This window comes from Lampetra fluviatilis, chromosome 56, assembly GCF_964198595.1.
Source record: "Lampetra fluviatilis chromosome 56, kcLamFluv1.1, whole genome shotgun sequence".
Classification (NCBI taxonomy): Eukaryota; Metazoa; Chordata; class Hyperoartia; order Petromyzontiformes; family Petromyzontidae; genus Lampetra; species Lampetra fluviatilis.
This window is the reverse complement of record NC_136330.1, coordinates 677280-695520: the sequence shown is the minus strand read 5'-3', so window position 1 is coordinate 695520 and position 18241 is coordinate 677280. Positions and strand designations below refer to the sequence as shown.

Sequence of the window (18241 nt, the reverse complement as noted above, 5' to 3'; positions counted from 1 at the left end):
AACGTTGTAGTGTGTGTGGATGACAACGTTGTAGTGTGTGTGGATGATGCAACTTTGTAGTGTGTGTGGGTGACGACGTTGTAGTGTGTGTGTGTGTGACAGCGTTGTAGTGTGTGTCTGTGACAACGTTGTAGTGTGTGGGTGACAACGTTGTAGTGTGTGTGTGGCAAAGTTGTAGTGTGTGTTATGAGAGATCTATGTCACTAGAGATCTATGTTAGGGGAGATCTAAGTTAGGGGAGATCTATGTTATGAGCAGTCCGGCTCTGTTGTTCTGCTCTCGACGGCCGCGCCGTTACTTAGAGAGCAGACGGATTTTGAAAACAACACCGGGCCGCAGTTTATCACCCCGTGTCAAACTCGGGCCACAGCCCTGCTGACGAGATTGCAAAACATAGAAACCGATTTTTTTTCATCGTTTTCCTACTTTACAAAAATATAATCACAACGATTCTGCCGGAAATTAATGCGCAGAGAGCCCGTAGGCTGGTGGGGAGGGAGCGATTGGTGGTGGGAAAATGTTAATTTATTTAAATCGTGCGGGTGATCGAAGACTCTTGTTTGATTCTCTTTGAACATTATTATTTCTGCTGCTGCTGCTGCTTTTGGTGGTAGAGGGTTGTAGAGGCTGGTGTTGTCGCTTAGGGGCTCGTTGTGTGCACCGCGGCCGCACACACAGCCAGGGCTGAGAATTGACTCTCAAACACCCAACGGAGTGGCGCTCGCGATCAGCTGGAGGGGACGACGGGACACTGCCCCCGGGAGTGGTGGCGGCGCGTTTGCCGCACGCTGCACAAAGGTTTCGCGGCTTAATCCCCAGGAGGCCACCCTGGTTAATGCTGCGCTGGGGGCAGGTGGAAGGGGGGGCTGCATTGACCAACCGCAAGGACACGCCGTCCGCTTTCACGGCAGCAGGTCACAGAATCCCCGTGACGTTTCTCGGGAAAAAAACAACAATCTCGAGTAGGAAATTGCGTGTGGGTGTGTGTGTGCAGGCGGCACGGCTCGAATTGATGGATTTTTCGTTTTTACGACTCGCGAATTGACCCGAGCAAAGCCTGACTCAGCTGACGAGACACACTTGCATGTTGAAACCGGCCCAGAGGTTTTGCTTGTCTTGAATCAATGCTGCTCACATGATCCGCTCACACAAATGAGGCCGTGCGGCCTGATGTGTTGAGTTAGAAATACTTGTTTTAGTTTAGTATTTGATTGTGTTACGCGGCGACACGGCCGTGTGAAGGCGACGGCTCCTCCGCGCCGTTCGCTGGGTAAAGCCAAATGGTGACATCGCCCCCTGCTGAGGCTGCACCACGAACCACGCGACTCGTTGGCTGGAGCCTGGCGCCATTCGCCGCGGGCGATTGCGAAATGTGCCGGTGCCCTGATGCTGTCCACCGCTACGGGCGTGGGGAGCGTCCACTCGGGCCCGGGTGACCTGCTCCCAAACACAACGACTCCCCGTATAGAGCTTGAGTCGACTTTTTGGGGGCAAGTGCAGATGGCGAGCGCCTATGAAGGCCGATACGGCGCGCATAGGGGGTGGGTGGCCAGCATCGCGGCGGGCCACCTTTGTCTCCCCAGCGGCGATGTTTACACACCGAACCAGGTACTCATTTGAGGCTGAGTCGACCTAGGAGAGGCCCAGGACAGGGTTAGATATTCGTCACCGGCGTTGGCCTGGGGCGGAAATCGAACTCGGGTGGTCGGGTTCGTAGCGCAGCGCGCTAACGACCACGCGACCTGCCCCCGTGCACACAGACCCGCACCCTGCATGTACAAGTCAATGCTTTATAATGATCGTTGTTACCTGTTCACTAGCCAAAGGGTGCCAACGTATCGATCGAATATGATTTTAAGAATCCCTTGTAGACCGAATTCTCGCCGCGAGCACGTGGAGCTGTGCGACTTCAGGGTGGAATGTTGGCAGCTCTACCACGGGGAGTGGATCGGCGGCACAGACCACGAGCTCCTGCCACCCAAGTTAGATTCCCGGTCACGGCCAACATCGGTGGCAATCGATATCGGAACTTGTTCTGCCCCCCCCCCCCACGTTCACCAACCTGCAATGACCAGCGCGGTGAAGTATGGTGACCCCGCTCCCTCCACTCAATGACCGACAAGGCTTGGGATAGTGGGGGGCGTCGTGCGCGCACCGATGAGTTGAGACAGCACGATTATCATGGCCAGGGCTTGAGGAGGCGACCGCGTCTCGGCGGTGCACGTGAAGAGCTGTACAACAACGCCTCTTCAAAGCTTCTCGCCCCCAACGTTATCGGACACTACCCCCACGGCTGGAATATTTTGGCGTTAAAACCAAAACCGCAAACCCACGCAAGCGGACTTGAGATTCACACACTCGTATTTACTGAATGAATGACTGAATTATTAAATCCTTAACAAGAGAATTATTAAATTGTGGCTCGCTCCGACGTGCTGCGCCGGCTGTGTTATAAATCGACGTCGGATGTTCCCCAAGCCCGCGAGATGTATCAATTATTCACCGTTAAATTACTCCTTTCTCTCGCATCAATTATTCACCACCACCCCCACGTCTCCTCTTGATATGACAAAAAAAATCCTATTTAAATTAAATGCGAAACTCAACGGCCTCGTTCTGAGTTTGCTAAATGGCAGCTTTCTCCGTTCCCGTGTGTGTGTGTGCGTGCGTGCGTGTGCGTGTGTGTCGGGGCCGTCAATAATTGCGAGTCCACGCAAATCTTGAATCTGCCGCCGAATGTTGTCGAGATTAAACTGCCTCCATTCAGCGCCAAAGACAAAGGTCCCCCGGATACCTTCACATTCTCTTGGGGCAAGTGCTGCTCGCGAGTCGCACCTACGTAGGCCGGCACGGCACACGAGATGGCCAGCACCACGCCCGACCGCCTTTGTCACACCGCACAAGGTACTCGCTTGAGGCTGAGTCAATCTAGGGGAGGCCCAGAACCGGTTCAGATAATCGTCACCGGTGTTGGCTGTGGGCGGGAATCGAACTCGGGTGGCCGGATTGGCAGCGCAGTGCGCTAACCGCTGCGCCACCACTCCTCACCTCCACCTCGTCGTCGCGTTGTGTGTCAGCCAGTAACGACGTCAGCTCGGTCGAGCACGATGTCGCCTCGTCTTTGTAACGTCATTGTAACGTCATTTGGACGTCTTTGTAACGTTATTGTAACGTCTTTGTGACGAGCGTTGCTTCTAAATCCGCGCCCTCGCATCGTGCGCGCGCAAGCACTGCCGAGTTACTTGCTGGGTGAAGTGATGATTACCCACATCGCCGTGATGTTTAGCATTGCAGGCGTGTGTTGTGTCACATCTATGTTAGATGATGGTCATCTTGTTTTATTAATATTTCTTCCATTCTTGTATACATGTATATGATTGCTATATTTAACCTCCCAGATCTTCTCAGCGATCTAGCCCTATATTCTCAACGGGCTTTCTCAACTGGTTTCAAATACAGGGACACTTCACATATCTGCGTAGAGAGAGAGAGAGATACCGTATTTCTGTCGCATTTAGCTCTTTCCCTGTCTCAATGTGCCTCGTCTATCTCATGCGTTGTCCATCTGTGGCAGGGCTAAGGCTAGAGAGACACGGGCGGCGCTCCATGGATGGCACGAGACACGCATGCAGGAGAAATCTACCTCCACGCCGTGAACAGGGCAGCAGCGGTGCTGGCGATGCCGATGGCCATGGCAATGATAATAACGACGACGACAACGATGTTAGTGGTTGGTTGGTGGATGGGGCAGACAAATGGACAAGTGCGCCGTAGACACGTCTGCCATGATATTATGAAACAATTCACTAACACGAACAGAGACGAGTTGGGTGAACGTCCGTGCAGACAGGTTGATGGCCGAGTGGATGAGCGAGTGGATGAGCGAGTGAGCGAGCGAGTGGGCCAGCGGCATGGAGGGATGATGAGCATGGGGGTGAGTTGTCACACAGCTGTGGCCACCACCGCGCACCACGGCAACAACAACAACACCACGACAACAACAACTCACGCACTCTCGCGCCCACTCACCGTCCTCCGTGGGCACGTAGATGTTCATGTAGAGGCAGTCCTCGTTCTGCTCCTCCAGGTAGGGCATCACCACGTCCATGTTGGCCGTAAACCACACGGGCAGCATCACCTCCGGGTGGTCGCTGCGAATGATCTGCGGGCACACGGGAGCGAAGAGCGTCGCGTTGCGCACTCCCTGCCACGGCTTGGGCGGCTCGGGCGGCTGGAAGCGTCGCTCCGCCACGGGTGCCGCGGCGTAGGGCACCCCCAGGAACTGGTCCACGGGGCCCAGGATCTCGTTGTTGAGCACGATTCGCACCCCGCGCAGCTTCCCCGACGTCGTGCTGATGGTCGGGTACGACGTGGCACCCGCATCGGCCACGACCGCCCACGCCAGCAACAGCAGCGGCAGCAGCGGCGGCATGCATCGTCCGAGCATGCCGCGAGGAGACGTGGAACGCCACGCTGCTGATGCTGATGTTGCTGCTGCTGATGATGTTGCTGCTGATGATGATGAAGTTGTTGGAGCGGGAGTAACACGGTTCGCAAGAGAGCGCAGCAGCAGCAAACCTCGCTCCATCGCTTCGGTAACTCCTCCTCCGCCGCCTCCACGCGAGCGACACATCTTGAGAGGAACAATAGCGAGGGGATGGGTGGCTCACTGACGACGGATGGCCGCCTTGGCTTGCTGGCTGGCTGGCGGGGAGAGTGAGCACGAATGTCGAGCTTGTGTGTAATTACGTCCGATGTCTCTCGCTCGCTCGCTCGGGTCTTCCACGTCGTCCCACAGTCGCGCTGTCTTCGCGCCGCGGCACCACAGAGACGGTCAATTCCCAATTCTCTCTCGATGCAAGTTGTTGTTGTTTTATTTACAATCCGTTGATGTCTACTCGCTCACGACGTCGCCTCGTACATCCTCCCAGAGCCGCCACCACATCGATCCTTCGCCTAAGGTGATGGGGAAAAGAGGGGGACGATGAGCGGGAGGAAGAGAGAAGGGAGAGATAGCAAGGGCGATAGAGTGGTGGGGGGGGGGGCAAACAGGAGAGAAGAAGACAGAGGAGAGAGAAGAACGTGCAGGAGGAGAACAGAGGCAGAGCGCGAGAAGAGGGAGCGAGATAAGGAGGACAGAAGAGTGATGAAGGAGAGAGGACGGTCGAGGAGACGAGCGAGAAGAGAACAGAAGAGAGAGAGATGGGGGGGGGGGGGTGTAAGCCAGGAGATTGACAGGGGAGAAATGACGGGAGCGAGAGGAGAGGGAGAGAGAGAGAGAGAGGGGACAGGAGAGGGCAGACGGGATGGGATGGGCATCAGTGAGATGGATGAGCCGCATGGGCGATGCAGCTGATCCGCGTCCCTGGCACGGAGCGGGGCTCCCGCCCGCGACGCCACTTCGAGCGGCTGAGCGGCAGCCTGACCCGCGGGATGGATGCTCAGGCACAAGCGAACACACACAAAGATAAAAGCCCCCCTATAGCCTCCATAGACTGTTGAGGCGAGTGCTGATAGCGAGCACCGATACAGACACACACATACAAAGACATGCGTCCCCCGTATAGCTTAAATAGGATGTTGGGGCAAGTGCTCCTAGCAAGCATTTCTGCACAAAGACACATACGGTCACACAAAGACACAAGTCCCCAATATAACCTACATAGGCGGTTGGGGCAAGTGCTGTTAGCGAGCACCGACAAAGACGCGCATGCACACGATCACAAAACGCACGCACCGCTATCGCCACCATCACTTCGCATCGCTGGTGCTGATGCAGATGGTCCCCTGATGATGCCGTTGGCAAATCGAAGAGCGGGTTGCTTGCGAGCGGCGAGCGAGAGAAAGTGGAGCGATGCAATCCCCGTGCCTCCTGTGAGCGCGCCGCGCAGGCGGTGAGTGCGGGGAGAGAGAGCGCGAGGGGAGAGGAGGAGGGGGGGTGAGGAGGAGGAGGGGGAGGAGGGGCTGGAGAATGAGAAGCCACGCAGCCTTTGCTGCCGGGAAGCTTCTCGCCACACGAGGACGCTGTTGGAGGTGGCAGCGCCCCGCGCTCTCGCAGCAGCCTGCCACGTGGAGTCGCGTCTTGCCCCGATTGTGAGACGCTCCGGGAAGTGAGACGCGCCCCCTCCCCTTGTCCCCGGGGTCAGGAAAGTGACACAAATCTGTAACCTTGACAGGATGTTGAGGTAAGGCTGTTAGCGATCACCTATTGAGGCCTGTACTCAAAGCGGGTTGTGTGTGGCCAGAACGACGCCCGGCCGCCTTTGTCTCACCCCCAGTGCTGATGTGTACACACCGCACCAGGTAGTCGTTTAAGGCTGAGTCGACCTAGGGGAGTCCCAGCACGGGTTATAATATCGCCGCTGTTATTTGATCGTGAGCGTAAATCGAACTCGGGAACGCCGAGTTTGAAGGGGAGTGCGTTAACCACTGCGCCACCGCTCCCACGCATGAAGCTGATCACACGCACAGCTTACCGAATTATAAGACGCAGCATCGCCTTATGATTTACAAGACGGGGTCGGTGTGGTGGAGGCAGGGCTGGGTTAAGATTGCGTAGGCCCCTGGGCTACACGTACTGTGAGGCCCCCAGTGATATTTTCAAAAGGAAAACAAAGTTGAAGAAAACGAAAATGTTACTTTTACAAGGCTAAGAACAAATACAATTCAGCATTCACAAATGAATTAACTTTTTACTTCATCTCTGGAGACCGTCCAGCTGGTGGAGGCCCCTGGGCTGCAGCCCCTGAAGCTTCGTGCCTGAATCCGACCCTGGGTGGAGGTGGAGATGCGTCTCATAATCCGGAATATACGGCCCCGCTACGTCAATTCCACTGCTAGATGAGGCTTTATTGACCATACTTCACCGCGCTGGTCAGTGCGGGCTTGGTGAAGGTGTGGCGGTATAGAGTGCAGCGGAACAACATTGAGTTTCGCTGCGCTGCCCTCTGCTGCCCACGGCGTAGCCTATAGCACCTGTGTTTGGTGCACGGCGGTCACCCATCCAAGGGGTCCCCCCCATAGCGAGCCCCTGGGGGTCTGCACCCCAAGGGGTCCCCCCCCCATAGCGAACCCCTGGGGGTCTGCACCCCAATGGGGGTCCCCCCTTGATTATCTTCTGAGATCGGACGATATCGGGCGAGACTCCATGTGATCTGGTCTCGGGCAGAGTCTTCTCAATACTCTTTCAGAAGGTTCCTGCCACATTTGCGATATTTGGCCGAATTCCGTAAATGTGCGATGTTGGCTTCGTGGTGATCATCGAGCCTTGAGTGGGCACAGCCAGAACGCGGCAGCGGCGGTGGCGGTGGTGGTTGCTGTGCGCGTGGCTGCCTGTGACCCAGCGCTGTGGAGGCAGCAGCAGCGAGGGTTGGTGGGTCACACACGGATGATGTGAAACTCCTTTCCCGTGAGCACCAAAACGCCCTCAAACAGCGACTCTCCGGAGCTCCATCCAGTGGTCGGCCCCTTCCGCCAGCAGCGGCGTGAGCAGGTTATTGCAGGGCCGCGCCTTTACCATAGAAAACTAAATGAGGAATTATTGTGAAAAAATTAAACTACTCTAAAATGACAGCACACCATCGATTGCGTTTGTTTACATTAAAATGCGTTTAGAACGCAGCAGATGAACACAAGCAAGTAATGGTTTCATATGACGAAGCTATTTCTGAATTTGGCAGTCGTATGTGTCGGAGAGATTGCTCCACGCGTACAAATATTGCACCGCCGTCTTTGTTTCTTATCTGCGTCTTCTTCACGTCACCTGCGAGGCGACGGCACCAGGCGACGGTGGTGGTGGTGCAGCAGTGGCGGGCGAGCGGGCGGGTCAGGGAAGAGGGAACGCTGCCCATGGGGGGTCAGCGATGATCACGGAGCGCCAGGCCCGACCAACAGACGGGAAGGCGGCCTCGACGAGCCGCACAGATCCAACCGAGGAGACGGAGCAACGAAGTCGCCTCGCGTTGTGCGGATTGTTAGCGCGCAGAACCGTGAGAGATTGAGACGGCTTAGGGAGGCCGTCACCCAGCAGTGGATAGTTCATGGCTGCCGATGATTATCGTGATGATGATGATGATGACATATTTGTGCTCGTTGTGATTTAGCTAGAATGAATCTATTTTAGGAATTTATTTCATTAAAATATAAACGTATTATTTTTTTCACATCATTACATGGGTTTTCCAAACTGTGTTTAACCTGCATGCCAATTAAAGTGAGTTGGAAATCTTATGAGCCTCAGTATACCTGCACGTTATAAGAATGTCTCCACCACATTCATTTATCTGGCCGAGCACGTGGTACAATATCTCACGATGTAGGTCATCCCTAGCCCCCCCCCTCACCGCCCCCTCCCCGCCCCTCACGGAGGAGGCCCCATTGTCAGCAGGTAGCTCGGCACGATCGCGCTCCGATTTAATTGCCGCACCACAACCCCTTGGCGGGCAAGGCCACGCGAGGCCGTCAGCAGCGACGCAGTCGCGACCGCTCCTCAGTCGAGCGGCTGCGGATGTCATCGGGTGGACTCCCAAAACTGGACCATAGGCTTGCAATGGTCTCGCCAGTCACATCCACTTCGCGTGCCATACGAGTGGACGGGGTGGGAGTGGAGGGGAGGGGAGGGGTGGGGAGACATGGGGAGGGATTGGGAGGGGATGGGAGGGGAGGGGTGGGGAGGGGAGGGGTGGGGAGGGGAGGGGAAACATGGGGAGGGGAAACATGGGGAGGGGAGGGATTGGGAGGGGATTGGAGGGGAGGCGAGGGGGGAGGGGAGGGGATGGGATGGGAGGAGATGGGAGGGATTGGGAGGGGATGGGATGGGAGGGGAGGGGAGGCGATGGGGGGAGGGATGGGAGGGAAGGGGATGGGGGGGTGGGAGGGGAGGGGCGGCCCCGTTGCTGAGACCTCGCCCGCTCGCTCCGAGTCCCGTGTGGAGCGACGCGACCTCCGCCCGCTGGGCGTGGCGACGTCCACGGCCTGCGCGGAGCCGCCACTCCCACCCCGCGACTCCTCTCGTGGGCTCGCCGTGGCTCCCGCCGCACACACGACGGACGGAGATGGCTCCTCCAGGAGCCGTGCCTTCATCTATTCCTCCCTCGATATTGTCCCGACAGATGCTACAAGGCGCCTGGCTCGTAGTGGGGATTTATCGGCGTAAGGTACTACCACGAGAGTACTATTAGATTACGCGTATCTGTACTAATCCCGTTTTATCGTACCCGATGTTCCTATAATGCCTCGTATGAACAGGTTTATATACAGGGTACGTCAAAAGAATATTAACACTTATATGGGACTATCATTTTTTATGGAAAAAGAACGGATAATACACTGCAACGTGATAACAAATGTGATGTTAGTAGCTTCAACAAGTCAAAGAGTCTCTCCCACGTGTTCGCCATCATTGTCAACGCGCGCCTCGAATCTTCTCCAGGTGGTCTCCACCTGGAGAAGAGGCAGCGCATCTCTCGTGTTTTTGTTGCAAATTCTCAGAAGTGTGAACATTTTTTAAGCACCCTTATATACAACAACAAATGAGGACAACATAAGGCGAAGTAATGATATCAATTTAACTTGTAACACTGTGCCACTGCAGAAGTGTTCGCTCGCTCGCGGAGAGAGGGGGGGGGGAGACGAGAGGAACCACAAACGAAGAACGGGAAGGCAGCAACAGCGGCGATGTGGTGAGGAAGCGGCGCTACGAACAATTGCCCAAGTTCTGCGATCCTCTAAATATGAAGGTGTCATCCGCCGATTAATGAGCAGTTACATGACGGATGTGGCGCGCCCAATTCATTCCCGTGTCGGTCTTCCCGACGTTTCCGGCTGACATTAAAGCACCTGTCACGTGACGTTTGCTTTGCTCGTGCGGTATTTTATCTTGAGCCAAACTTTGCAGCTTTATTTTCCGAGCTGGTCTCTCGTTTGCTGACCTATGTGTGCGTGGTGTGACGAGCTGGGCCGCGGTGGCTGCTCTGCGCGTGGCTGGCTGTGGTCCAGTGTTCTTCACTAATTTTCTAGAATGGGGGCCACTTTCGCCGATACGACATCATCAGTGTGAGGGCCGCCACACCTTTTGAAACCATCGGGGTTTGACAGCAGCACGGCGACGATGATGATGATGGTGGTGGTGGGGGTTGTTTTCACTTTTTGTGTCTTGTTGTCGGCCTAACGTCAGGGCCCCCACTAAAGGCCGCCAGGGGCCGCAGCATCACCCAATGGGCAAGAGGTCACTCGAATGGATATCAGAGGTGGCTCTGTGATATCCTCTTCCGTGAGCCCTTCTCTGACACGAATATTTTCACCGAGCTCTGGCGAGAGTTCCGAAACGGGCACTTCAACTGACGATACGACGTTTTAAAAATATAAACACATTTTTTTTGGAGACCATAAATTCGCTGGAAGCGATATATTTGGGAGATGTAGGCGTGGAGTAGACTTTGAGGGGGGGGTAGGGGATGGGGGGGTGGGTCAGTCGAAACGCATTTAATTTGTCTCGCATCACCGCCCCGTCCGTAACGCGGTTAAACACCGCGACCGCGGCGCCGTAGCGGAGCCGTTGCCACCGCGCTGAGCGATGGCCACCGCCCACGTGGCTCATCCACAATCTCCGGGCGAAGCCAAGGCCGCTTGCAAGCCGAGAGATGCAGCCTTGGGCGAGATTGAGCGGCGGTGCTCGGGAAGGTAACAACAACAACAACAACAACGACGACAACAACAACGACGGCGGTGGGTGAGGTGGACACCGGTGTGCAGGAGACTCAATCATTGCTTCCGTTCGAGTTGGGACGATTCGACGAAAGATCATTGGTCGACGATGACACGCGAGTCGGAAAAGGAGCCATTGGCGATGAATCTTCACGAGCCCAGTGTTCCTCACTCGTTTACAGAGGGGGGGGGGGGAACTTTCTCCAATGAGACATCATCAGTGTGAGGGCCGCCACACATTGTAAACCATTGGGGGTTTGCCAGCAGCACGATGATGATGATGATTGGGGTGTTTTCACTCCGTGTATTTTGTTGGGGGCCGCACGTCAGGGACTGAAGGCCCCTCGGGGCCGCCAGTGGGCCGTGGGGCTTGCAGTGAGGAACACCGCCGTGGAGCAAGAGCCGACAAGTGTGCAGAGAAGTGTGCAGAGACGCATGCCGGGCATCACATTCAGAGGCGGAATGCGGAACACGTGGGTTAGACGTAACAATGGTGTGAACTTGTAACGCAGTGCCGCCACCGCAGACAGAGAGAGAGAGAAAGAGGACAACTCCGAGAGAGAGAACGACTCAGGGAGAGAGAGAGGACGACTCAGAGAGAGAGAGAGAACGACTCAGAGAGAGAGGACGACTCAGAGAGAGAGGACGACTCAGAGAGAGAGAGAGAGAACGACTCAGCAGCATCAGCAGCAGCATCAGCAGCAGCATGAGCAGCAGCATCAGCAGCAGCATGAGCAGCAGCATTATCAGCAGCATCAGCAGCATCACCATCATCAGCAGCATCAGCAGCATCAGCATCACCATCATCACCATCATCATCACCATCATCAACAGCATCATCAGCAGCAGCAGCCAGGCGGTGGTGAGGAGCCAGCGCCTAACCCCAGCAGCGGCCTTTGAGGCGCAGCCTCGTGGTGGGGTGGCGGACGAGGAGAGCGGTTGCGATGGCGAGACCAGCGGTGCTCGCTCCGTGCAGTGTGCTGTGGCTCTACGTCGCAGGACGCGTGTCGGGATGCCTGCCCCCTTGATTCGTACACCCGCGGCCTATGCCGTCTAAATGTCACCCTCGGCAGTCGCGGCTCCGAGGCGCCTTGGGGACGTCTCCGTATAATCTATCACAGCGGCAGAGCCGCGTCTGACACGCGGCTCCCTCGTCACGTCGCGGCGCGTTTCCAATGCCAAGCAAATGGCATCGTTGCGATGCGATCCTCAATACGAGACGACACTCGGCGTGGATTTACGGAGCGACTGAACGCGCTGAACGTTTCCCAAGACGCCAGATAATTGGCGGGGCACGAGAGTGCTCGTCAGACGCAACTGCGTTTCGTGCAGAGGTGGGGACACGTGGCGTTTGTTATCGTTGATTTGTTTTACGTGTCCGAGATTGGGGAATAAAAGTGCCTCGACTGATAGGCAAATTACGTGCAGATTTAGAAGGAAAACAAAATCCATCATCTAGAAAAAAACAAAAAACTCTGACTTTAAATAAAACACTTAAACATAATAACGATTTCCCCAGTCAGCCAGCTCAGCACAATTAACAAGTAAAACAAACCTCAAAACTTTCCTCAATAACACTGTAGTCTTCAAATACAAACTCTCCATATAACACGTCACGTTTCGTGAAATGTCCCTCATTCATGCTTCAAGCGCTACGAAGGGTCACTGCCAGAACCGGCACCTATTATATATGTACGTGAATGCCACCGTGTTTTACCCATGAACGAGTTGAGTTGTTCGCTTGTAGGTGCCGCCTGACCTGGCAGCCACTTTCAGTGGCTCCTATTTCTCTCTGCGTGGCCAATGGCATCGAGCGATGCGATCGCCACTTGGAATGGGGGCGGTTATCGAATAGTCCACACTCGTTTTGGCCGTGTTCATACATCTGCATTGCTAAAAGTTGTTGCTGCCTGAAGCCGTATTGATTTCTGCTCTGTCCCAGGCACTAAACATTTATAGCTGGTACAAATAAAGTGTTAAAAAAAGACTTTCGAACTTAAATTGGCCCCGCGAGAGCCCGCTGGCAAAACTCTGAATGCCGAGTTTCCAGAATTAGCCAGCAATGGATGTAGAGGGGAAACCTCTGACCTGTCAAGCCACCAACCAGTGCTGGGTTATCAGCCGTCTGCATCGGTTTTTATGTTGCGATTCGTTGATCTAGTCGATTAACCGGATGAAAAATAATTATCGATTACTTTATTCGATGGCATCACCAAGCCCCGTCCGTGACCTCCCGTCCAGCGGCACACGTGGGAAGAGAGGTCAGACTTTTTTTGCAACTATTCTCCTGTAATCCAATTTGTCGAGTAATAAAACCGATAATTAATTGGTAGAGTAATCAATTAGTTACGCAACCGATATCCCAGACAGAATGCTAGTTTTAGTCAGAATATAAATGTCCTATCTTCCCTGGTACCACAGGGTAGAGATGAGTTGTATGACACATGTCATGCATATGTGTTCATTCCTGTGTGTGTGCATGCCTACGATCCATCCTATGTTTAACCAGATTGGATTACAGTGTGAGGAGCTTATAGGTCCTAGAAAGATCTGGACAAAGTCCCATCAGTGAGCTCCTCCGGCAAGCGAGGCTGCGTTTGGCTGGGTCATGTATCCCGCATGCCCAGCCACCGCATGCCCAAGCAGCTTCTATTTGGCCGGATTGAGGGGACTAAACGGGCGAGGCACCAGCTAGAGAAGAGATGGAGTGATGTGGCACAGAAGGACGTGCAACTGATTGGACATTTCGATGACCGGTACCATCGGTGTCAAGATAGGCCTCAGTGGAGGTGCCTCTTGAAAAATGCTACTGGGCAGTTGTAGGCAGTCGCGCTCCAACAACAACGGAATGCAGAGGAGAAATGCTCACAGCAACGAGCTGAGCGCCGTGCAGACACAATGCAGCATCTGCCAGCCATCTCAGTCAACCTGTGGCATCGGGGTCTGCCCCGTGACCTCCTGCCAGCCGCGAGTCTTTGACACTTCACGTGGCCCCAAGGTGCACATAGCCTGGCACAACTTAGCGCTGAATGGCGGCTGTTGTTGCACATGCTGAGCGGGTGACACTCCATACAATGCTCAAGCCGCCTCTGGCTGAGATGCACATGCCCCACCCTTTTGTACACTGCCTTGAAATTAATCCGACTTGTGCTGTGAATTTTAACATAAAAAATAAGCAATCTCCACGACACATCAGGGAGAATTATTTTGGCCAAGACGAATTAAAGTTTCGTGTGCCAAAAGTTTACTTCTGTGTAAAGTTTATCGCTTTACATACACAGAGGACTTCTCTGAAAATTACATTTTAGGTCACCCTGTCTATGACCCAGAAAATGAAGTACATTTTTAGGTAAAAATATATATATATTAGGCTCACCGCTAACTTTGTACTGATGTGCCGAGACTTTATATATATTATAGTGACCACGTATGAGACCCCTATAAATTATGTAAAATTGAAAAAGTTTCAAGGTTTTAATTTGGACAAAAGGATGCAACAAAACTCGGAGCGAGAAAACTCTTGTGACCCTGGGGTCATTAGGAAGGTGGTCACAGTGTGAAGCCAGCGATGGACATCTGACGATCTGGAGCTTCCATTGATCTCGAGTCATTGCTTTCCCTCCCACGCGTCCGTACAGGACTCGTCACGCGAAGGAATGACGGCCCATGGGATGAGACTGGCAACGGAATGGTAGCCAAAGGAGGGAGGCGCGGCCGAGAAGTGGAGTGATCCAGAATTAGTTCATGTTGGGGTTAGATCGTAGAGGCATGACGTCATAATTTCACTGCCACCCAACAGAGCCAACCAAGGCGAGAGATGCACTCTTGTTAATGCCTGATGGTGCTTCTCGAGGCCTTCACGCAGCAGTAAATAGATCGTGGCTAAAGAAGATACAAACTCGGTGCATTCATCAATAACACTGTGGGAATAAGAGAAAAAATATACGCGAAATAGGCGACGTTTCGGACAATTACCCTTTTTCATAGCACATCGAGAGGCCAGAAGACGGAGTGGATGATACGAGTTGGAGACGGAACTTGTTTACACCATGGGCCTGATGAGAATGACATTCGTGAAACATGTTTACTCATGTCCAGTTTTTTTTTAATGGGCATATGAATAGTCACCTATTCGTAACTCCTGAGTAACGGACAACCCCTTCAATAATCACAAAGTATTCCTGCTAAATAACAAACCCAGCTATCTTCTTGGTTCTTTCGGTAAAGTCACGTAGAAGGGAAGTAATAAAATAATAAAAATAAAACATAATAAAATAATTCTCACGAGGTTTCGGCCACAACGCAAGCAGCCGTCCTCAGGTCAAGAAAATCGAAACCCAGCTATACCAAACGCAACATTTATAAAACGTTGCCGACGCATTGCATTGTGGGGAGATTGGTTCTTGTGAGCACGTGGTACGGTGCACTTGGATCCGCGGCTGTCTGCACAGCCAGTGGCTGCTGAGCAACGTGAAGTTGAAGATGGCGATGATGGCAAGAGCGCGTGGTGATCATAATTGAACAACTTCGCTATATTTGCCCATTTAAATTTTCGGTCTACACAGTTAGAAGTGTAATTTGACAATGTCATGAAATAAAAAAGCCATCTCTTCATATTGTGCTGCGCAATTCGGATAATTGTTTTAAGTCGTCTAATTATGGGAGTTATGCGTATAACTGGAATTACCGTTATTTCCGCGTATAGTGTATACATACTGCACACAAGTGTTAATGACTTAGACTGTTCATTAAGAAGGCAGCAGCAGCTCTTGTGACACGTGTAACCACGACTGGTGTAAGGATCTAACAGCTGTACGTCCTCTCTGTGCCTGCTGCGTTGGAACGCGAGTGCTAATTTACACGACCAATATCTTGATTCATAATTAGCTTATTTTTTTTGGGGGGGGGAGGAGGGGTAGATCATCCTGGTGTAATTAGAATGCCAAACACTCAACTATAACCCTCCATCCTCTCTTCAGTCGGCCTCTACACCACCCAACTTCCACGTTAGAAGTTTGCCCAGGCTTCAAACCGATCCGCCAATCCCATTTAACCGGTTGCCGAACGAATCCATTGTTATAAGGCCGCGCATATTACACACAACGTGCTTGCCACAAGTGAACCACAATACCTCGCTGATCTCATCAAGGAGCATAACCCATCATCACGCGAACTCCCCCGGTCATCGCAGCAGCAGCAGCAGCAACAACACTGTTATTGTCTACGACGGTCACTGCGTCACGTGGCGCTTTCAGATGCGCGTCTGCTGCCTTCTGGAACGATCTTTCTTCCGACATCCGGAACCACTGGAGCGATGCTTTGTTAAATCATCATCTAGATTGACGAAGTCATTTCTTTAGAACTGCTTTTTGTGTTTAGTTTGCCGTCCTTCCCCGCGCCTCAGATTAGCACGGTTGGCTACGTAGGGTGCGAAAGAAGTTCAACATACACACGTGCCTTACGAATGTAAACGGGTTATGGTATGAAACACAATCAGTAAAGGTATTAGAGAGTACAGTACATGTTTAGTCTAGTGTTGATTGCAAGTCAAATCTTGAATGCTTAATTAATGTGGCTTCAAAATATATTGTCAATACGTTTGCTAACCAGCGTGGTGAAGTATGGTCAAACGGCCTCCCGAGGACCCACAACGGGCAGTTACGCATCACGTGTCTCGCTGCACGTTGGTGACGTGTTTTGAATATCCTCATGCAGTCTTCACGTGCATCTTAATTATCTTCGGTGACTATAATCATTATGTTGAAGTCGTGTAACCTAACCAAGACCCGAATAGAAACCGAACTCTTTAATTGGGTGAAATTCGCGCTGATTAAATATTAAATATCTTAAACGTCCATAAATGTTGCGTGACACAGTTCTGCTTTGGAGAAAGTAACTTCCCCATTCATAATAGACCAGAATGCACCTAATCGTGTGAAACGTAGTAATCTCAGCACGGCTGAGCTTGGAGAGTGCTTGGATGGGCGATCGTCGTGCGCAACAAGTTGCCGTTGCTGCTGTGGGGCACAATCCTTTAGTGTACCGTACTTCTGTGCTCCCACATATACGCTCCCCGCCTGCAGCCAACCTGCACTGACCAGTGTGGTGAAGTATGGTCAAATAACCGGTCCAACCTCATCCACTAATTTCACGTAAAAAAAAACAAAACCAACGTCCATATCAACAAAACGAAACAATCGGACAAATCAAGTCCGAAATATCGTCACACAGAACGTCCCGACAATCAGAACTCGTCCGGACAGAGCCGAACAGACACTGCCAGTGGAGTGCAGTGATTGTTCTCAGGATCGCGCGCTCCCCTGGACAGTAATTCCTGAACTTCACACGCGGCCTCGACGGCTGCCGCTCTCGGCACGCGGCGCGGAGTCCGCTAATGAGGTCGGCGCGCTGTCTCTCGATCCGGCGGACACGGCGGGAGACGCCGTGTCCGTCCCCGACAACGAGCGAAACGTGAATGCCCCCGTGCCGGTGTCGACGGCGCGGTGAAGAAGGGGGCCGATCGCTTCTCCCTAGGCGGCAAGAGGCGTACAAATTAAAATCTCCCCGAGTAATGACGCCCGTGCTATTCACGAGTGCGTTCCACGCTCTTTGACTTTTGTCAAAATTAAATTAGAGATTTCATCCCAGACGCTGAGCCTAACTGCTACGTGATGATTTTTAAAACCCCGCTATCAATCGCGATGTGCGGCAGCGGACACGGTTCCGCCGGTAATTGATTCCCATTGTCAGGACACGAAATGACAGTGTGGGCGGGGGAACGGTGGCGCAGTGGTTAACACCGCTGCGATATGAGCCGTGCGAATTAAGTTCGATTCCCAGCCGCGACAAACACAAGTGGCGAGCGATTTCACAATCAGTCCTGCGCCCCCCGCTTCGCCAACCCGCACTGACCAGCGTGGTGAAGTATGGTCAAACATGACTGACATGGCATCAAGAGGCTTCATCCAGCAATGGATGGACAACGAGCCTCAAAGTATTATTATTATTATTTAAAATGCCAATACTCGTGTATATTTAATTTAGACTTTAGACTTCCTGCCTAACCAGTTGAACAAAATAGAACCATGGGAACACCTCAATGCAGACTCGATGCCCGATTCACAACCACGACGGAGGAGGCATCACCACTGCGCTACTCCTGACTCCGCCATCAGCCGGCTCACCCCGTCAACGTAAAGTCGCCGCTGTTGCTCCGCACCAACATTAGTCGTGCGAAGAAGACGATGACTCCGTTTTCTCCGAGCGCTCAGATTTCGCGGTTTTAACTTTTGAATTGCGTAAAGGTGCCGGACCTTGATCTTGCAAATCAGCACCACGGGAAGCGACGTTCAATGCGGTAACAGGATAAAGGCGCAGCCCTGCACTGGCTTTCTCGCGTCACTGCCGGCGGAGGCCCCTCCACCCCAGGGAGCTCCAGCGAGCGCCTCTCGACCGGCGGGCGGCCTCGAAGCTCAGAGAGGCGTTCCTTGGGTACAATTACGCAGAGCACCAGCGGTGTACGACTTACAAGAAGCGG

General features: G+C 53.2%; 1 protein-coding gene across 7 annotated transcripts in view; it reads right to left on the bottom strand.

Annotated features, from left to right (window-relative positions):
* The window catches only part of LOC144950051 (neuroligin-3-like), a 267381-nt gene that overhangs the window by 232248 nt on the left and 16892 nt on the right, over positions 1-18241 (bottom strand). For 5 of the 7 annotated variants that reach the window (XM_078880032.1, XM_078880035.1, XM_078880036.1 and 2 more), the window contains exons 1-2: positions 5738-5913; positions 4030-4956 (exon numbers count right to left, since the gene is read on the bottom strand). In XM_078880032.1, coding sequence (XP_078736158.1) covers positions 4030-4633 — 604 coding nt within the window. In that variant the 5' untranslated portion in view covers positions 4634-4956; positions 5738-5913. Of the gene's footprint in view, positions 1-4029; positions 4957-5737; positions 5914-18241 lie in introns of those variants that run through there. The other 2 variants (XM_078880033.1, XM_078880034.1) reach the window with 2 other exon arrangements.